At 38.5% G+C, this 22,414-nt stretch overlaps 1 protein-coding gene across 1 annotated transcript in view; it reads right to left on the bottom strand.

The window, feature by feature from the left end:
• Window positions 1-22,414, bottom strand: part of ablim3 (actin binding LIM protein family, member 3) — a 78,611-nt gene that overhangs the window by 6,000 nt on the left and 50,197 nt on the right. Inside the window, exons 7-17 of the mRNA XM_055158850.1 lie at window positions 16,584-16,671; window positions 15,849-15,907; window positions 15,666-15,737; window positions 12,263-12,427; window positions 10,463-10,492; window positions 9,472-9,592; window positions 7,703-7,798; window positions 6,075-6,125; window positions 2,065-2,199; window positions 795-856; window positions 422-590 (exon numbers count right to left, since the gene is read on the bottom strand). Coding sequence (XP_055014825.1) covers window positions 422-590; window positions 795-856; window positions 2,065-2,199; window positions 6,075-6,125; window positions 7,703-7,798; window positions 9,472-9,592; window positions 10,463-10,492; window positions 12,263-12,427; window positions 15,666-15,737; window positions 15,849-15,907; window positions 16,584-16,671 — 1,048 coding nt within the window. The remainder of the gene's footprint in view (window positions 1-421; window positions 591-794; window positions 857-2,064; window positions 2,200-6,074; window positions 6,126-7,702; window positions 7,799-9,471; window positions 9,593-10,462; window positions 10,493-12,262; window positions 12,428-15,665; window positions 15,738-15,848; window positions 15,908-16,583; window positions 16,672-22,414) is intronic.

The following is a 22,414-nucleotide window of genomic DNA, read 5'->3' as shown; positions in this document are numbered from 1 at the left end:
GTGTGAGCTACTGTGTCCAAATAATTTCTCTTGTGGATCAATAAAGTTTGTCTAAGTCCAAGTCTAAACGTTCAAAATACATAAGCATAACTGTACTTGTTTGTGCTTTTCTTGTTAAGATAAAAAAAAATAAAAATACATGAAAGAGTAAACAAAATCTAAACTATAATCCACCCAATTTCTCAAGTTCAAATCATTGTTCAAATAATACCCAGCTTCAAATTGTAATTATCCTGATACAAAAATGTATTTTTTGAACCCACGACCTGTTTGCCGTACCCTAAAAGCAGCACTTCGCTCCAGAAAAATGAACAGTGTTGTCTTATTTACGCTACAGACTTGCTCCCCTGTTACTCAGCCCTAACTCCAGGCGGTGCATTTCTCAGGGGGCTGTAGCAAAGGGGGCGGGGCAGATGCTTACAGCCATTGACAGTGTTGTTGTACACCGTGGACCCGTAGCCTGTCGTGTTGAGAGTTTCTTTGCTCCCACTCCGAGAATTCCTCCTACTGCCCCAGGGGTCGTTGTCATAGGAACCAGATCTAGCCTTCATCTCCTCCTTTAGGATCATCCTCCCGATACCACTCCCGATCTGAAGACGGCATAGAAAAAGCGCAGTTATAGGGACATATGAGTTAATTGGAGTGAGTGGGATTAAAATATGGATTAAAGTAAATAGAAATAAAAGATAGAAGATGAGGCACCATACCATTGGAGGTGCATTATTTATGGATGTTTCTGAGGAGCTGGAAGACGAGGTTGTGGAAAGCGAGACAGAGAATAATGAAGCTCTTACTCTTTGAAGACCGTGGCTCCAGCCCTCTTCATCTCCTCCTGTTGAGTAGCGCCTTCTCGGGGCTCGGTACGCTGTGCAAGAAGCAGTCAGATCAGTTTAACACAAGCACAGCTATTTTGGGAGATATATTATGAGGAGTAGATGCATAGATATTTGTAAAGAAAAGTCAGACTTAAAAGCTAGAAGGAAAAGAGGAGGGGTAATGATGCCCCAAAAGTCACAGATCCACTTATATTAGGTTTACTTCAGGTGGAACATAAAAAGCGCACTGCGTAACTTTCCTGCTGGAGGAAATTTTTGGTGTCTTATTTCCATGGATATTATTGCTTTGCCTGCAGTATTCCACAATATGGCATTAAACTTATCTTTTACTGCTGAAAAGTACATTTAAAAACATGCATTCTTATTCTGAGGCTCTTCTCTCCATAGATCTGACCTGTAACCTAACCTGGTGGCATCACATGATTGTCTTTGTGGAGAAAGGTAAGTTCAGTGCCATACTGTGGAACATCCAAGCCAAAGCAATAGAATCTCCGTGGGGAAAAGCAGTGAAGATGGCACACCCTTCTCCAGAAAAGTCACACAGTGCACCTGAAGAAACAGTGAGAATGGTTGACTTCACATCCATAAAAAGGTCTTCAAGTTATTGATTTGTTGTTACTATGAATAATTTAACCCCAAAGAACAAAGGACAAATCCTCTGCAAATACACAAGTAATCCTGCTTTTCAAGGCCGGCTTAACAAACACAAACATTGACAAAAACACCTCTGTCAATGTCAAACCTTGGCCTTAAATAAATGCCAAAAGAAAGAACTTTAATCTTTGGCCAAAAAGATTCAGAGAAGTGATTGTGAGTCTAGTGCTCACAAAAATCACAAATATAAAATGCACAGATTTGATATTGAGCTTTAGAAGCTCAAGAATATCTTAACATCTTTACAGCCCAAGTTAACAAACTTGTTGAATTACTTGGTGACCCCATGGCATAATTATTTATTTGCCAGGAATATTCCACAGTGTGGCTTTAAACCATTATATCTGCAAGGAGTAAAGCTGGTGACACAAAGCCAAGCTTTAGCTGTTAACATGAAAACTACCACCACATGACATCACATGCATGAAAGAATCAAAACACAACTCCAGGTATGTCTTTGAGGAGGTAACAACATTGTAAAATTGCTTAAAGCTCACAAGAGTCCATTTTGCGTAATATATGACCTTTAATATATAAATGAGGTGTGAAACTAATCAGCTCTGTGAAAGTGTACCTTTAGGAGAGCTGGTGTAGGGGTAATAGTCGGACTCTGATTGGCTGTATGACTCAGGGGAGTAGGTGGAAAGTCTAGACGACCTCAGAATGTCCTCACTGGTCCTGCTCTTGGTCGCTGCATCCACGTAATTATCTGAAAAGGAGACAAGAAGTGTAAGAAAATACATAGTCAACCTCTGCATTGTTAGCTGTGAAAGGGGAAGTGTTACTGAAGAGGAAAACATAATCCCAGCTTTAAGAGATACAGCACAATTTTAACCTTGGATGTGACTTGCTGTTTCTAATCCCACTGTTAACACAAAGGTATTTTTTTGTCAATAAAAACAATCCAAAACCATATTTATTATTACTTGTTCACTGTTAGAAATGGTGATGAGTAAATTTTCTGAATCACTCAATCCAGTCAATGTTGCTTGCAGTTTAAGTTACCACTTCCAAGGTCCTATATTATGCAAAATTTACTTTTGTGATTTTTAAGTCATGTTAAAATATTATTACAACATCAAAAACATACCCAGAGTTATGTTTTGTTTCATTCACACATGTATGAGTAACCCCCCTGCCACCTTGTGATGTCATGTAATTGTAGTTTTGAGGTTAACAGTTACCTTTTGCCTTTAGATTAGTAGAGATTGTCAGTTCCAGAGCTGAAATTATTTGGAAGATTCAAGTGAAGATGTGTGGAACTTAAAAACACAGTGGAGCACTTCCTATATTGCCACATGACCTCACAAGGTGAAACAGAGAGATTTCTGCTTGAGAGAAGAACTCTCAAGAACGCCTGTGTGCTAAAACATGTATGTTAATCAAGTATGTTTTTAATGAGTAAACAGTATTATAATAAATAAAAAAATTGGCCCTTCAATAGTCATTTTTAACATTGATCTGTTTTCAGTGTTTCAGAGGCCTTCTTTGATTGTACCTAATAAAGTGGCCAGTAAATGTATGTACTCACTGTCAGCATTACATCATCCCTATAAAATGAGATCACTATTGTACAGTCTATGATCTCAAACAGCATTATTTTGCATACTGTTATGCTTGTCTTAAGGCAAATTGAGTGGTGTGAATGGATATTATTGATGTTGAAAACCACTAATTGACACTTAATGGGAGTTGACATGCAGCAATGTTGAAAAGATTAGCCATGCTAGCACAGATGCATGGTCCAATGAGTTCAGTCCATGATAAAGACATTACTGACATAAAAAAAAAAAAGAACAGAATATTCCTTGACACATTTGAAACTAAAGAGAAATTCTGTGAAAACATATTGAATCATATTGACTATTCGGAAGGAGGGAGGATACTCACTACGAGCCAAGGTCACCAGGGGAATTGGAGCAGGAGGTGGAGGGACAAGTGAATAAAAGTGATTTGGGTGCAATAAAAGATTTGAAAGAAAAGGAAAACATTATTGGAGCATCATCATCGGGAGTAAAGACAAAGTGACAAATTTGGAATCAAAACAGAGGAGAGACTAGACATGTCTTCAAGGGGGTAATACAGGAAAAGGTAGTGTACATAACTGGCCTTGGACGTGAAGAAAGCTTGCATAACAATATCACAGTTTGTATTCAGTTTTTATGCAGTTACACTTTGGACACTGGTGTCAACTTGAAATGTGAAAATACTTATGCACTAATATATGACCAAATTGTGGTGAGAGGTATCCACCCACAGTTGCTTTTCTGTTATAATGAACCTTAGTGTTTAGCTTTGAGACTAGTCCCTATGCAAAATCTATCACTGCATTAAATTCTGTCTTCTCCTATTTTTGTGGATACTGGTCACTGTAACAAAGCTTAACATCCCCATGCATATACTTTGTGGAAACTACTGTAGTAGCAGTTATATCTCACACACAAAAAGCAGTTTTCTTGTGAAAGGATTGGGGAGGACACAGTGTGGAGTTTGCAGTTTGGTGGATGTTACTGAATTGATTCTGACAGTTCAGTTTGTTCTATTTTGTTGAAAGTGGTAGAGACTAAGACACTTTTCTCATCTCTTTTTGCTAACTTCAACATTATACTAGTGTGCATGCTTTTAATCTGTGTGCATGTACTTCATCTAAGAATAACTGGCCCTGTAAAGCCAGTTTTGAACCATGAGTAAAAAACACGGTTCAGTTTGAATTGTTAGCTCTGCCCATTACTCCCTTATGTTGCACAATAATGGAGAAGCACCTGTCTGGAGTAGTTGATACTTGGTTCTCACCCAACAATGTGTCTATTTTGAAAAAGCCCAGTTATTACCTTATGGTTCTCATCTAACCAATGACCTTTCGAAATACATGGACAATGTGAACAATGTTCCATAGCCTCCTTTTACAAGCTGAACTAGACGAAATAGGAGTCAGGTACATGGCCTTTAATATAGTGCTGAAAATGAATGGGATGTTCTGATTAACTTTGCACATCCATCATGGTTAATGTTGAAACAAGAAGAAGTGACAATCAATATCTGTTTAGGAAGATATAAAACCCCACAAGGATCAATAGGGCTGCTGCTGCACTCTGCACTGAAGGGCTGTTCTTAAAGTAAAAGGTTCTGAGCCGGCAATTATTCACTACACAATTGTTTAGCAATAATATCATTTGGCCTGTGATGTACTTTAGAGACACAGAAGGAATGCAGTGCAAATACCTACACATAACAGACAGAACAGGGGAACATGCAAGGGAATGCCACATATACACTTCGCCTATTGAAGCTGAAAGCCAAGTAACACAATACGGACTGTACATTATATCTTTGTTATTTTATTTATTTATTTCCAAATGAATGACAATGCATATAGCCCAGGACAGGCACAAAGAAACAACAATACTGGTATATGTTATATTATACAGCCTATTGCATTTGTTAACTTGTTTTGACAGTGTTGTGTCATAGCCTGTAGTGACCTACTATATCAGGCAACTGAATAAACTTTGGTGAGCAGTTTTGAACAATTATTCAACAACCACACTTTATGAAACCTTTCTGTCTGTTAGTGAAAATGTGTTTAAATAATAAATATGACATTTTCTCTATAACTTTTCACATGGCAACACATTATCTTAATTACTTTAAAGATGCTCCGTGTAAGTCCTCTGGTGGAGGGTCTGCCACCTGCTTGTCTCCATGGAGATGTTATTGCTATTCCTGGGAATGTTCCATGGTATGACATTAAACATAACCATCTAGAATTTATTCACTACGGGTGTTTCTCTTGCACAAAGATACAATAATTCCTTCTGTGAATAAAGGTGACTCTCCACAGATCTGAATTGTAAGATAACATAGTGCTGTAAGCTGCTTGTCTCTCTTATGATAGACAGGTTTATTATATACTGTGGAACATTCTAGACAATAACAATAGCAATAACACTTCCATGGAGACAAGCAGGTAGCAACCCTCCACTAGAAATGTTTTGCTGTGCACCTTTAACATATTTACACACATTTAGGATTAGTCCCAAATTGAACTTTCTTTCTGACAACTTTAATCATGGTTTGGGACTGGCACAAAGAATACAGTGTCTTTTAAGTCCCTATAATATTAGTATGCTACTATGCTTGCCATGCTAAAGTTTCTAGTGCATGCTGTGTCCCTTATGTCCTCTCTACTCAACACCTGTCACGCCTGAGTGGGGTTTGCTACACTTGTGCTCCGTCCATATTTCCAGACAGGAATTTCACACAAGCACATTTTAGACAGCTATTTTACAGACAGCCACTTAGTAACGCAATTAGTCACAGCCCGATCCTTATCAGCCTCTCCACAAATCAGCTTGTACGAGTCTAATGCTTTTTTTTTCTTCTAACCATTTTTTTCACTTATCTGATTGTGTGTGCAGTGGCTCCGTTTTCTACTATAACTAGAATGCCAATACCAGACTCAATGCTGAATCATGGGCTGCAGCTAACAAGGCCGATAGCTCAATATTAAAGGCTAAATGGAGTAGTCAAACACAATGACAGGCGGCTAACAGGCAGGCTAAGGCGGGGCTAGCTGCACTGTACCCGTTCGCTTATAGATGGGGGGCTTCCTGTAGATGTTGGGGTCCCCTGTGGCTGAGGAGAGACAGAGGAGATGGAGAAGTGAACGAGAAGAAGCTAAACAGTGCATCAGTGGTGGAAAAGTACTGCAACTTCATGACTGATAGTATACTTATATGACTTATGTTTATACCTAAGTCCTGCACACTCACACTAGGACTTCAGAACCGTGCCTTGCTCAAGCATGATTGCACATGGTTCTGTGACTCACGTTCACCCCTGCACAACCAAACCAGGCCACGGCTTAATGACGTCATCACACGGTTCCGTTTGTTTACTTGTCTCGCAGCAGAGCTAACACTTTTAGTGGAGAAAATAAGTCCAGCAGCTTGAAGTATCTATTAAATATTGAGGCAGATATGAGTCCTGCTGCAATACGTGCTCCTCCTTGGCTTTATGGATATATTAACATTAACACATATGCAGAGGAGTGAGGATGGCCGGAGAAGAGAGGCTGCAAAACGTCTGTCACTGTCCACAGTCCTTATTGAAGGTAAGCGCAGATTCACTGTCTTTTAGAGCGAAGTTTATTCACTTATTCACTCGTATGAATAACACATAGCGTAGTAAAGTTGTGTGTGTACGCATACATGAGCAACCGTGCCGTGCTTTGGCCAACCACCTCCAACCGGGCCAAACGTACTACACTTAAGGAGCTATCTGTGGTTGGACACGGTTCTAAAGTCCTAGTGTGAGTGCACCCTAAGACTTTACAAAAAGTATAAAAAAGAATATCAGCATCAGCATTTTTTTTTTTTTTTTTTTTTTTTGACTACCCAAAACAATAAGAGCCACTGATAATGCCTCTACCCTTATTTCTAATCATTTCTAATATCACAACCTATTCTATTAAACAGCTACTCTAGTACTTTAAATTTATAATGTTATGTTTCTGTATAGTCCACTAGCTTGATTATGTAAATGAACTGTCCTACTACTATTGCTCATAATAATTTCTGATACTGAGATTAGTATATGTTTGTGCCATAAACTGTATATATAAATGGACATAGCTAGCCTCACTAGCCTCTATACCAAAACAGGAAGTAAGCATGGGCGCTCTTCCAGCTCCATCGACTCCAATTCACTTAACCCTCTCTCTGCAACGGCTATTGTCAGGCTTCTCATTTTGGTCTTAAAATGTTTATATTAACCCTCTCTATATGATCCAGGTGTTTTTATTTTTGCTATTTTGTCTGTAAATCAATTCCTATTCCTAATATTGAATTGAATTGCGTCCCTTAGTCCCCTTCATTATACAGTCTATGGTCTTTGTACTCTGATAAGTACCTTTACAAACATTTATCAGAAAGCATTTGCATACATCACTTGCTTAAAAGACTAAGAGTTACTTTCCACCACTGTTGAACAAGACTCACAGAGAGGATTGTGTTGGGATGGGGAGGGTGAGGAACTGAACATAAAATAAAAGTACATGAAAGGAGACATATGCCAAGAGCTTAAATACACGTTTTGACAACCTCTTATTCCCAGAGAAAGTAAAACCATGTCAGAGTGATGAGCATTAGTGAAGTGGGTTAAACATGGAGATTGTGAGAGTAGTGCAGTGAGGAGATGAGGAGGGCTCCTACCTGGTACATGAAAATGTTTGGGGGGCTGGTTTGTGGTGGGTGTGCTGGACCGCCCATCTTGGCCGTAATAGGGCGAGCTCCTGCCACTCTCGGAGCCTGCCGCCAGCCACAGCCAATCACAGCAGAGGGATAATGACCATGAGGGAGGGGTTTAATAGAGCATCATGCAGATGAAAACGTTAATATCATTCAAAATTACAACATGACTCTGGATAACTATTCCACTTGTGTAATGACAGTTTGGTTTAGCTTTCAAATAGACAGTACAAAGAGTGGATCAAGGGACTGCAAGCATGTTTTTTTTGTTTGTATTGTGATTTTAATGCGTTTCTTATACTGTAAAGCACTTTGAATTACTTTGTGTAAGAACTATGCTACACAAATAAACTTGCCTTGCCTTACTGGTTAATCTAGATAGCCCTTAGAGACTGACTGTATCAACTGTGACTAACAGGCCATTACAGTTTATTTAAAAGGCCATATTATGCAATTCTCTGATCTATGTCATAATGTTGTTTCCTCATCAAAAACATACCTGGAGTTGTGTTTTGTTTCATTCACACGTTTAACATATTTAGGCTGATTTCTTCTCTCAGTCAGACACTCTACCTTGTGATGCCATGTTTTAATACAGGAAGTGCTCCATTGTGTTTTTAAACTCCATACACCTTTACTAGAATGATTTATATAAGCCCTGTAAATGCATATCTTTACTGAACTGAAGACAAAAGGCAGCTGTTAACTTGAAAACTGTCGTTTCATGACATCATAAGGTGGAACAGAGCATTTTGAGGTCTGGAGGTGTAGACAGACTAATAATAGGTTAGGGTGACCATATTTCCGTTTGTGAAAACCCAGATACCTTACGGGGGGTAGGGGGTGGGACCTCGACATTGAGCTACTCTCACCTCGCAACCTGTGCACATGGCCTCCCACTTGTCCCGATTGGGACGGAAAACGAAGAATTTCTTGTACAAGTCATTGTTAAATGCACATTTGCACTTCGGCATGTTGACGCCCAGGACAGAACGCAAAAAACATGTCCTGGGAAAAACAGACATTTGGTCACACTATACTTAAATGTTGGGTTTAACTCCAGGTGTGGTTTTGATTAGGTAACATTCTAGCATGACTAAAAGCTCACAATAGTCAATTTTGCTTATTATACCTTTAATCAACCAAAGCCATATTTGACCCATTTGGCATTTTGATAATTTTGCTGTTTTCAAACTATTGTAATTAATGTTGAACTGTATCTGCTTTCTCTGAGTGCCGAGCCTTTTTCTATGCTTCCAGCTCTAGTTTGACTCCAGATTCAATTCATCAGTGCATTAGAATAAAATTTTCTTCTATCTCCTTCAGTCATTATTAGAAAGCAGGACCTAGTTGCATTTAGTTGTCTTCAATAAACTTTATTATTATTTTAAATTAACTTCCACCAAATAACTGTGTAAAAGTGTCAAATTTTGTTGAAGTAATAATTTGTCTCAAAAACTGCATCATAGTTTACACTTTTGGCCAATGCTACAGTCCATTGATCCACTCTGTTACTGTGTATTGAGTCAGTGCACATGTGTAAGAGTTAGATGAGATGACAGCCATTGATGGTTAATTGTCAATTAGTTGGTAAACCTTGAATTCTTTAGTCATCAATGAATTTATGCAAGGGTCACTGACAATGAAAGCAATGGAGATTACAATGCAGTTTATATATTTGATACAAGTTATACAAGGTGTGTATTTAGACATGTAGAACATCATCAACTCACCAGTGTAGCCATAGTGCTGCGGAGAGCGAGGCATGATGGGAGACATGCCCTGGCGACTGAATGTTGGAGAATCTATGTAACCTGGACTGGGGCACCTCTGCTTGTCTAAACTGTCATAGTCCTAAACACAGAGACATCACTGTAAGATACTTAAAAGGAAATGAGTAAGGACCAGTGGTGGAAGAAGTACTTTTGCTCGTGTTGCTTAAGGGTGCATTGTGCTCAGGTCAGATCTATGGAGAGGCAACCCCGCTCACAGTCGGAAAGCCTGTTTTTCTAGCTATTTTTAAGCTATAAAACCACCTGTAAATGAATAAATGTAAAGTAGAGCTGTTTAATGTCATACAGTGGAACATTACAGGCAGAGCAATGACATATCCATAAAAAGAAGCAGGTGATGGGCCCCCAACAAAAACGTTACATAGTGCATCTTGAAGTAAAAGTAAAAATATCATATGAAAAAAGCTACTCAAGTAAAAGTATTATAAAGGACATGTTTAAGATGTGCTTAGAGTAAAAAGGATAAATATTTTGCACACATTTTGAGCTCAAATAAAGCTTCAAATGTAATGATTTTAATACAGATTTGTGCTGAATTTTGTTCAACAAAAACAATTGTTTTTTTCCTAACTGTTTTTATTTGTATATTTTTGTTTGTTTGAATTTTAAATGGGTTCAAAATAAACCCTCAGCCTTTTCAGCAGGTCTCAAACTATAACTACTTTTAAATTATTTTACTATAAATATTTCTACATTTTTACTTCTGTTCAAAAATGCAGAAGAAAATAAAGATACCTACACACAAATGTAGTATTAAAAAAAAAAAAAAAGTAAATTACAGGTACCTAAAATGTATACTTAAGTATAGTACACTACTACTTTTCCTTCATCACCTTCCACCACTGGTAAGGACAAGCCAAATAGTTGAGTGACAGGTTCACGTGGCAGGTGCGGATGTGTCTGTACCTGCCCCGAGTGGAATAGTGCTTACCTGAGAATATGGAGAGAGCGTCCCGAGAGACTGGGGATGAGAAAGAGGACAGTTAATATTTATGGAGTTATATAGGACACAGTCATCAAGCGTCAGCATCAAGAGGCCATTTGCAGAATTGACAACCAGGTTTTCTTAATTGAATATTTTTTCAATCTATTTTATCAATTAGCAGTGAGGAGTTTATGAATACAAATGTTGCCCGTTGGAAAGCAGTTGTGTGCATCCCGTTGTCAGTTGAAAGTGGTTGCCAAATTATTGTTACTACTGTGAGTTTTAAGATCTTGTGTTGCTACTGGAAACACCAATCTTACCAATCATGTTGACTGATTTTGGTAATTAATTTAAAGGCAGCTAATGTTTTGGTATGTAATCAACCATAACAATAACTGAAAATACCCTAACCCAAACGCTCCACTGCACCAGGTAATCGGTTTTCCATCTAATTCATGTATGTTAAGCAAACTTCAAAGCTGGACTGTGCAACTTTTAGGTTGGGGGTCCATCACCTTTCTTGTATGTCCTTGCTCTGCTTAGAATGTTCCACAGTACGATATTAAACAGCTCTATCTTACTTTTGTCAAATTACAGGTGGTTCTATAGCTAAAAATACCAAGAAAAACAGGCTGTGAGCAAGGTTCCCTCTTCACAGATCTGACCTGTAACTTGGTCTGGTTTGGTCTCCATGAAGATAGAAAAGTTTAATGCCATACTGTGAAACATTCCAATTCAAAGCAATGCAACTGGCAGACCCTCCACCAAAAAAGTTACACAATGCACCTCTAAGTTAGTCAATGTGAAATGTACTGTATACTTCCAATAAACATATTTAGAGGCAAAACAAAACACATTTTTTTGATATCCTGTTATTCTTTTCCTGAATGCTTTACTGTGGAATTTTATTTCCAGCACAGCTCCACACTTAACTCTCTGTTTTAACCTTTCACAAACAAATGTAAAGATGAGGTGACAAAGAGGAAATGATCTGTAATTAATCAGCTAATTGAACCTTGAAGTATAAATGTCAGTGAGTTTGTAATCATGCACCAGAGCATGAAAGAACAGCCAGTGAAGTCCTTCTTCTAATTAAACATTTAAACCCAAATGCCAACCCGAGATATTAGACTGAAATAAGTTAGAAGTATGATTGAACATTGCATTACAGCAAGTATATTCAACATCAACTTTGTTTTTAAAGTGGAACTCTGTAACTTTTATTAGTAACTTTTTATGTGTTTATGCCTAATTTTGCCTACACCTTTAATATTAAAGGTCCTATATTACGCAAAATTGAGCTCTTGTGAGCTGTAAACCATGTTAAAATGTTGTTACCTCATTAAAAAGAAACCTCGGACTTGAACAACCATTTATTATTAGTCTGTCTACATCTCCTGAGCTCAAAACACTCTGTTCCACCTTGTGACGTCATGAAAGTAGTTTTCAAGTTAACAGCTTCAGCAGAAATGGACAATTCCAGGTCTGAAATGATCCAAATAATTCTAGTGAAGGTGAAAAACAAAAATGTGGAGCACTTCCTGTATTACCAAGTCACATCACAAGATGTTTTCCTTTCGAGAGAAGAACTCATTTTAAATATGACAGATTTCTGTGTTTAACATGTGTGAATGAAACAAAACAGAACTCCAGGTATGTCTGTGATGAGGAAAGAATATTATAAACAGATATGAAAATAGCATAAAATGGGCCCCTTAAGAGTTACTCAGTTCCACTTTAAATCTCCTGGTAAACTTTAGTAGTAGTGTCAGTCTTTTTGAGTCCAGGCGTGTGCTTTGAATGTACCTCCCCATAGCTGTAAGTGTCTAGCCTCTCATCGGAGGCGTATCTGTGGTAGGGCTGGTAAGAGGAGGAGCATATGAGGTCAGGCGGCTGCACCTCGTAAATGGCCTTGACCCTGGGGAGGGCAGCTAGGTCCTTATAAGCTAGGAAGTCATTCTCCACTCTGGCCTGGAGAGAGGACACAGAACACCACACCAAAAACAGAGACAAAGACACACAATTAGGCCTGTCACGATAATTACTATATCAACTTATCGTATATGATAAAACAAATATTTATATCATATGTACCTTTTCTTTGCACTAGGAAGATATTTTGGCAATTTTTTGGCAATGCAATAAAATTTGAGCTGTAAAAGTTTGATTATACACAAACTAATAACTAAAGCAAATGTATGTTAAATGGCTTGCCAACTGTACTGTTTTTTGTTCTATTATTGACCAAAATGTAAAAAAAAACAAAAAACTGTTACATTCTGCTGTTTATTTGTTGCAGCTCGTGTTTTTGTTTTATATATTTATTTTTTGCTTTAAGGGTATTACATTAGTGGCATAAATTTGTAGTTTCAATATTATCTTTTATTGTTATTTCAGCAAAATATCACTCTTGAAAATGTATTATCGTGACAGACCTACAGATCAACCACATGAACAGAGCACAGAGAGGCGTGGTGCATTCAGGTGCTCACAGAGAGGAGGAAAATGCTGATACAGGCAGAAATGGCATCTACAACATTCTGACTTGAATTGACAAGTGGAACATCTCTGACAGTTTTATGACTTTAGATGAGTTTTATTTGTGATCATTAAAAAGACTTATGCAGCTTTAGTCATCTGTGATTTATGCCCCACGGACATCTTTGTACATTAACATGGCCAAATGCTTATCATTCTTGAAAACCTCAAGGTGAAAATTTAGAGCAGCTTCGCTTTAAAGAGTTAATTTTGATATCAAGTCTGATTTGTGTAATTATTATAACCAAGAATGTGATCACAACAAATTACATCCATCAACAAAAACAGTGAATGGGGCAAGAAAATGTTGATTTATTGTGAAATCACAAATGACAAATATTCTATTCAAATATATATTATTCTAAGTAATATGCTTATGGCTGTATGCATTTAGGTATATGAAATAAACATGAATTGGGGATTCTTGAATGCTTTTGCAATTTCTATTATACATTTTTGAGTACTTTTGAAAATTCAAAAGATAGATCATTTAGTTTGGTTGTGTCAAAGATCCTATATAACATAAAATTTACTTTTGTGAGCTTTAAGCCATTTCATAATGCTGCTATTACCTCATCAAAGTTGGAGTTGTTTTTGGTTTCATTCACACATTTTAATAACCCTTTATTATTAGCCTGTCTATATCTCCAAAGCTCGGAATGCTCTTTTCCACCTTGTGATGTCATGAAGTGGTAGATTTCAAGTTAACAGCTAGCTTTTGTTCAGTAAAGATTGGTAATTCCAGGGCTGAAATGATCCAATTGATTCAAGTGAAGTTGTATGGAGTTTAAAAACACAGTGGAGGACTTCCAGTATTACCGCATGACATCACAAGGTGGGGTACAGTATTTTCATTTTGAGAGAAGAGCTCAGCCTAAATATGCTGGGTTTGTGTGTTAAACATGTGAATGAAACAAAAGACTCCAGGTATGTTTTGGTGAGGAAACAACAGTATACCATAGATCAGAAAATAGCATAATATGGACCCTTTAATTGCGATGGCTATGGTATTTATTTTCCGTCACTCTCAAACCCATGGATAGGAGCACTTGAATGCAGAACAGGCACAGAATGGGACCAGAAGGATCGAACACCTTTAAAAAAAGCACAAATCTGAACCACAGCATGCACACTGAGGCTACACACTCCCACATACAGCAGCACTGGAAGTAGTTGACCTTCATGAGTTTAGCATGTGTAACACAGGAGCAGAGAGAAGACAGTATGGGGGACCAGGCTAGTGCTGACGCAGCGTTTTGCTCTCATCCATCACCTCAGAACGAAAGGTCATTGATTGTAGAATGAGAGGGGAGCGGGTTAGAGCTGTGTACATGCAGGCCAGTCCTGACATGTCAAGGCACAGGCAACCAGCAGCACTTAGCTCGGTTTCAATGCAACACAGCCAGGCTTTGAACTACTGAGAAACATGCACCTAAATTACACACATATACATAATACATAATATACATATCCTTATTCAAGATATTACTTTATTTATATTTATTGTACCATTGGTGATATAAAAAGGTATCTGATGAATTTTAACCAGGTATACAATAGGTTTACTGCATATCATGTCCCCTGTAAAAAACAACAGTATTTTCAATCAATGTAATCAAGAAAAAAATAAAGATCTTGGTTAAAGGTACACTGCGTAACTTTTCAGGTTTGATGTCTGCCACCATGGAGATGCTATTGCTTTCCCTATAATGTTCCACAATATGGTATTAAACTTATATAAGATGCATTTATTCAATTATGGGTGTTTTATTGCACAAAAATACCTTTAAAAGCATATGTTGTTATTGTGAGTGGGGTCACCGCTTCACAGATCTCACCTGTAAATTGGCCTAGTGCCATCTCTTTCTTGCCTCCATAGGGCTGGATACATTTAATGCCCTACTTTGGAACATTGCAGGCAAAACAATAAGATGTCCATGGGCACAAGCACGGTAACAGTGCTCCACCAGGAAAGTTACACAGTGCACCTTTAAACTGATCAAGGCTTGTATTGGGGTAGATTAATATTTCATAATTTGAAATGCAACAATATGATTTTTGTGATTGTCATTTCTTATTCTTTTACTTCTGCTGGCATTTTGAGAAACAGTAAAGTTGCCAATAGCATGTTTTATATTTTAAATGTCTAAATGTAAAGGGACTTTGAGTGCACAGTGCAATGAGATTAATGAATTGAAATGAGAACGAAATTACTAGTAGTAAATAGCATTTATATAAAGGTGTTTTATAACAGATGCCCATCCTTACAAAGTCTTATATCTCTCTTATATAATATCTGACCATTTCTGTGAAGACATTTTGAATCCTTTGAATAAAATTGTCTTTCTAGTTTGTATAAAAAAAATACAAATAAAAAACAATGCGAACTATTTAACATTTTTTTCTGTTTACTAAAGCCCTTGTAATTGACACATATTGATTTCCCATGCACAAAGCAGAGTGCAAGGTGAGACAGACACAAACACGGCCGTAAGCGGTGACACACAAAGCTACAGTGAACAGGCCAGTGGAGTCAGGTCAGTGCTGAACCAGCCAAGCCTCAGGGTGGTGCTTGTGTTACTGCTTTGGGAGGGGGTAAAAGGGCAGGGGGGGGGGCTTTTGTGCTTACCACTGAAGGTGACTGAAGACTGCTGGATAATAGGTTACTTACACATATAACTCTACTGGGAGAGCCGATGGAGGAGCCGGGAGGAGAGATAGAAGCTTCCGACAGACGCCTGTGCTGTGAAGGAGAAGAGACAGGTGCGTTGTTTTAAAAGTGACACATGATTTTTTTGTAATTGTTATTGTAAGTTTGTATTGTATGTTGTGATTCTCATTGACTCAAACACACCCTGAGTCTTTTCTCTGCCCTGGCCGCCTGCTTGCATAATGGGTGCCACACCTCCGAGCCTACAAAACAAGCGTAAAATCATTGTTATTTTTTTCCCACATGCATAGTACTTATATACAGTGACAATACTGATTTGAATTAAACAGATTCTTACATCTATCTATCCACCTATCTATCTTGGTTATTTGGTAACCTTATGTAACTTTTCTGGTGGAAGGTGCTTGCCTCCATGGAGAAGATATTGCTTAGCCAGGAATGTCACAATAAAAACCTTGTGCCACCTATGTCACGTGTCTCTATGGAGATAAATTTGAGTAATACCATACTCTGGAAGATTCTAGGCTAAACATAAACATATGCCTGGAGACAAGCTGCCGGCTGAGTACTAATCGGGTTACATAGAGCATCTTTATGTAACTTTTTGCTGACATAATGAATATATTATGGTATGATCACATATTATGGCTGACGTTTTCTTAGGCTGACGTTTTAATAATGTACAGGTAGTAGTAGTATTTTTGGAGACACTCTCGAAAACTAGATTGTTCTTATCTTAAGTAAATGGTAATATTATTTGAAAACAATTAAATTCTGTACATTTAAAGTTAAGTTTGCAAGTACATTTAACTCTTACTGAATATATACTGAAGTAACAATATTCAGCAGACACCATCCACCTCTGGCTATTCCCATGCACATAAACTGCTAATGGGATGATCTGTTGTTGAGTTTCACCTGTCAAGTACATCTCCTCTCCCTCTTTGAACATGGTCTTGCAGCGGGCACAGCGGGCACATGTGGGGTGGTAGTGCTTCCCCCCGGCCTGTACGAGACAAGAGAGACAGAGAGAAAAAAGAGGTGTGACCGAACATAAATTATCACCATAAACAGTTGCTCCATAGAGAGAGCTAATCTGCAAATGGCTCCCCCACCACGAGCGGGTCATGCTGTCCATATGTTTCATAATGTTAAGCACCTGACCACCAGCGGCCCCACACTGGTACAAGAGACCACTGAGGAGACTTGCCGGGGGCGGGGTGGGGGGGTATCAACCACACAGACGTCACAAGGCAAATGGTTCAAAATATATTCATACCGCCACAGAAAAAAAGAAAAAAAAAAAACTTTTTTCAACTCATAATGATATTAGGTCCCATATGATCCAATATCTTGTGTTGTCTTGCAGTGACAGTTTTCAGTTTAACAGCTACCGTTTACCTTTTGATTAGTAGAGCTAGGGCTGAAACTATGATTCTAATGAAAGTGTCTGAAGTTTAACAACACGGTGGAGCACTTCCTGTGTTGCCACATGACATCACAAGGTGGAAGAGGGTGTTTCCTGTTTGAGAGAAGCCTAAATTTGTTTGAGTTAACAGTTATCTCAAATATTAGATCAAAAAAAAAAAAAAACAGGTATAAGAGACTTGTTCAACCAAAACTGATAACAAATAACCTCTAAGTACTTGGAACAGCCCATGTTTTCTTCCATCTGTGGTCCTTACACCAGACCACCATTGCTTTACTCTACCCCACATTTAGAGCTCAGTCCCAGTAGACTAGTCACATGACAAAACGTGCAAAAAGAGAAAGGTACGGGAAACATGTCCTGGATGTCCGATATGGCTCCTCGGGGATAGTCTGTGTAGGTGAAATGGGCACACGGAATAGCTTGTGTATGAAGTCTGTTCAGTGTGCGAGACCATCCTTTTCACTTGGTTCACTGTCCCAGGACCCCTAACACTCGGGGACGCACACAGGCAGCAGGGCAGGTGGCCGAGGTTTGCCCCCATCCCCTCACCTCAGCCCCCCAGACCCTCTCAGACGCACCGTGAGAGAAGAGCTATTAATAGAACCAGTCATGTGACCTGTGTCAAGGAGAGGGGACATGGTCATGAAGAATTATTCTGCATTCATGTACAATTCAGTGGGAGAAGACCATGTTTTCTGGGTTGAAAACAGGTGAAGGTTGAAGCAATAATATCCATAATACAGCTATTATGATCCTTACAGGTCCTATAATATGCAGGATTGACTCTTGTGAGCTTTTAGCCATGTTATAATGTTGTTACTTCTCAAAAACATATCTGGAGTTGTGTTTTGTTTCATTCACATATGTTTGAGTAATCCTAGTTTATTGGTCTGTCTATATCTGCAGAGCTCAAAATGCTCTTTTCCACCTTGTGATGTCATGATGGCTGAAATTATCCAAATGGTTCAACTGAAGCGTTTAAAAACACAGAGGAGCACTTCCTGTAGGTGGAACACAGTGTTTTCCATTTGAGAGAAGAGCTCAGTCTAAATATATAGAGTTTGTGTGTAAAATGTGTGACTGAAACAAAACATCACTCTAAGTATGTTTCTGATGAGGTAATATGGGCCCTTTAACTAATAGGCGTTAACAAGTGAAGAATGAGGCAGCAAATACATTGTAAAAGTAGGTCCTTCCTGTAATTGTGTGAAATAAAATCTTCATTAGCAAATGAATAATAAAAAATAAGATCTGACTTCAAATCTGCCAGCTCCTTTTGTTGGACTGCATAGGGCTGCTGCATTGCAAAATTCATCACAGGAATAACATCTCTAAGGGAAGCTATTGTGATTACTTTTTGTAGTTGAAAACACAGGCTAACACATGTCTTTGTGCATGAAAAAACACATTTAATGAAAACACAAGACAAGAGAATGACTTTGAACCCTGTGATCACAAAAATGCAGCCTGAAACCATCTGAAGCAACAACTTACCAAAAATCCCCTTTATATGTCTTTTTCTGAGAAAATATATTTAAGTTATTCAGAAAGCATCCCTCTTTGATCACTTCTTTTAAAGGTTCTATATCACGCATAATTTACTATGAGCTTTAAGCTTTGTTATTTATAATGTTGTTACCTCATCAAAAACATATCTGGAGTTGTGTTTTGTTTCACTCACACATGTTTGTCTACATTATTTGTCTACATTAGCCAGGATGGCGCCACCTAGTGCCTATGCTTAGTTTCATTTCTCTCTAGTGACTAGTTCAGGAATCAGAATACACTAAACGGTTTGCAAGAACCCCGGCAGTGCAAGTCCGGGCACCAGCCAGTCATCGAAGAGCCATACATTCTGTGTTGGCAACAATTCCCAAGATCAAGGATATAAAACTGGAACAAAGAGAATGTTTGTTGAATTTTATCAAGGGGAAAGACATTATTGCCCTTCTTCCTACGGGATTTGGGAAAAGTTTAATATACCAGTTAACCCCGTTAATGGAGCATTACACAAGTCACAACCAAATAGCAAAGATTGATTAAATAAAAAAGTACCCGCCTACCATTGATCGAACGAATTCTAATGCTGCAAGATCAGATGATTTCTACGAAGTGAAACTGGCTGATAAATCAGGCTATTTCTACATCTCCAAAGCTTAAAATGCTCTGTTCCACCTTGTGATGACATGAAGTGGAGGTTTTCAAGTTAATAGCTACTTTTAACCTTTTGTTTAGTACAGATTGACAATTAATTCAATTCAAGCATTCAAATGATTATAGTGAAGTTGTGTGAAGTTTAAAAACAAAGTAAAAATAAAACTAAATATGCAGGATTTGTGTGTTAAACATGTGTGAATGAAACAAAACTCAATTGTGGGTATGTTTTTGAAGAGGAGACAACATGATAACATAGCTCAAAATGTAGCACAATATGGGCTCTTTTTTTTAACAATGTTTCAACTGCATTTTAATCACCTTCTTCCTTTTTTCATTCTCTCCTCTCTCTCTCTCTTCTAATCTGCTCTTCCCTCTGTCATTTTCTCTCTCTTCTCTGCCTCTTTCTCTCCATCTCCTCCAGTCTCAGGTTACTCTGTAAGAAGAACCAGGAAGGATGCTCCAAGAAGCCTGACTTTCCTTTCCGCCTCGTGCCTTTCCCAGCATTGGCACTGTCTATATCAGCATGCACACAATATCACCTCGCCATTAGAGTGTGTAATGAGCTGTATAAATGACCGGAAGTCCTGAAAATAAGACTGGGACACTAAAATAGGAATGTTATGGCTTGCACTTGGAAATCCGAGTTGAAATAAGACAGCGTCCTCGATTCACGCTGGCAGTGGGCACAGCGAGTGTTCATCCCATGCAGTGTGGCGATCTAATTGTTCTGCAAATCTGTTAAAGCAACTGGAAACTCGAATGAATTAACAGTTGTGAGAATTAATGGATTAAAGCTGGCATCAGTTGCTATAAATGAGCAGTAGTATTGTCAGTGTAAATTAAAGGTGCATTGTGTAACTTTTCTGGTGAAGGGTCCATCATATTCCTTTTTCTGTGAAGATGTTATTGCTTTTTCTGGAATGTTTCACAGTATGGTATTAAACCTTTTTATCCTCATGTGCCAGACCAAGTTACAGGTCAGATCTGAGGAGAGGCAACCCTGCTCACAGTCAGCCTGTTTTTCTATATATTTTTGAGATATAAAACCATCTGTAATTGAATGCATTTAAGGAAGAGCTGTTCAAAGTCATATTGTGCAACATTCTAGGCAGAGCAATGACATATCCATAGAAACAAGCAGGTGACAGGCCTCCAACCAGGAAGTTGCACCTTTAAAGTAGTCCTGATAATATAAATGGCCATATTAATAATTTGTCTTTATTTTTGGAGTTACACTGGATTAGGTATTTCAGATTTGTCACAGTGACATGTGAATAGCTAGCCAGGCTGGCGCCACCTAGTGCCTCCGCTCAATTTCATTTCTCTCCAGCGACTAGGTCAGGAATTGGAATACACTAGACCAGTCGCAAACCCTGCAAGTGCGAGTCCGGGCACCAGCCAATTAGCGAAGAGCCATATATTCTGTGTTGTCAACGATTCCCAAGATCAAGGATTTAAAGCTGGAACAAAGAGAACGTTTGGTGAATTTTATCAAGGCGAAAGACGTTATTGTCCTTCTTCCTACGGGATTTGGGAAAAGCTTAATATACCAGTTAGCTCCATTAGCGGTGCATTACATACGTCCCGACCAAATAGCAGCGATTCGTTAAATGAAAAAAAGTACCTGCCTACCATTGAGTGAACGAAATCTCAGGCTGCAAGGTGAGACGGTTTGTATGAAGTGAAACTGGCTGATGAATCAGGTTAGTGAAGAGCAGAGCAGGGCCACAAATTTAACATCACAAACATTTTGAGATTTTGGTTTTCAACATGTTGCCAGATAGCACAGCTAAAATTCAGAACAGAGTCAGCTGTCATAATAATTGATGAATCATTTTAATTATTAGAGGTATATGTGTAAAAAAAACAAAAAGACAAAAAAAAAAAGTTTGGTCAGTAAAAAGGGATAGTGGAACATAAGGGGAAGTGAGTGTATTTACTGAGAAGGGTTAGTGTACTATTTAGAGTCGGCTACAGTTTTAGTCTTCGTATAAGTGAGGAATTCTTTGAGGCCTTGTGAAATGTATCGTTCATAATCACACACTGTCATATCTTTGTGAAGTATCACACATGTCTCACAATTCAAACTAAATATTAAGAATAATCAGTACAATTTAGATCTGAATCAGCTTTAAATCATGTTATAATGTTGTTTCCTCTTCAAAAACATACCTGTTGTGGTTTGTTTCATTTACACATGTTTGACTAGTCCTTTATTAGTCGGCTTACATCGTTTAAAAAACAATTCTGTATGCTCTGTGTTTGTATGTATATGTCAGTCACTCTTAAGGTTAAATCTATTGGTACGAACATTCAAACCTGACAAGGAAATACAATGAACAAGCCACTGGAGTCTGGACCCCTGCACTGGCAAAGGGCAAGAGACAATAAAAAGACAAACAGAAAAAAGAGAGAGAGAGAGAGAGAGAGAGAGAAACAGGGATAGATAGATAGATAGATAGAGAGAGAGAGAGAGAGAGAGAGAGAGAGAGGGAGAGGCAGGGAGACGGGTAGAGAGAGACAGAGAGAAAGAGAAAGACAGAGAGGCACAGAGAGACAGACAGACAGGGAGAGAGGGGGGGGGGAGACAGACAGAGAGAGAGAGAGAGAAACAGAAAGAGATAGATAGATAGAGAGAGACAGACAGACAGGGAGAGAGAGAGAGAAACAGAAAGAGATAGATAGATAGAGAGAGACAGACAGACAGGGAGAGAGAGAGAGAGAGGCTGATAGAGAGAGAGAGGGTGGAGAGAGAGAGAGAGAGAGAAAGAGAGACAGGCAGGGAGACAGGATGAGAGAGAGAGAGATAGAGAGGCAGGGGACAGAAAGAGGAGAGAGACACGGAGAGAGAGAGAGATAAAGATATATACATATTATATTTAGAGAGAGAGAGGCAGAAAGAGAGAAAAAGTTACAGAGAGAGAGAGCTAGGCAGAGAGACAGAAAGAGAAAGTCAAAGATAGAGAGACAGAGAGAAAGAGGGAGAGAGAGAGAGAGACAGACAGACAGGGAGAAAGAAACAGAGATATATACATATTTATATAGATAGATTTATATATAGAGAGAGAGCAACAGAGAGGCAGACAGAGACAGAAAGATACACACAGAGAGAGAGAGAGAGATAGATGGAGAGAGACAGACTAAGAGGAAGATAGACTGA

This window comes from Boleophthalmus pectinirostris, unplaced genomic scaffold, assembly GCF_026225935.1.
Source record: "Boleophthalmus pectinirostris isolate CB_2022bp ecotype Guang Dong unplaced genomic scaffold, ASM2622593v1 HiC_scaffold_23, whole genome shotgun sequence".
Taxonomy (NCBI): domain Eukaryota; kingdom Metazoa; phylum Chordata; class Actinopteri; order Gobiiformes; family Gobiidae; genus Boleophthalmus; species Boleophthalmus pectinirostris.
The sequence above is the reverse complement of the archived record's forward strand: the minus strand, read 5'-3'. Positions and strand labels throughout refer to the sequence as shown.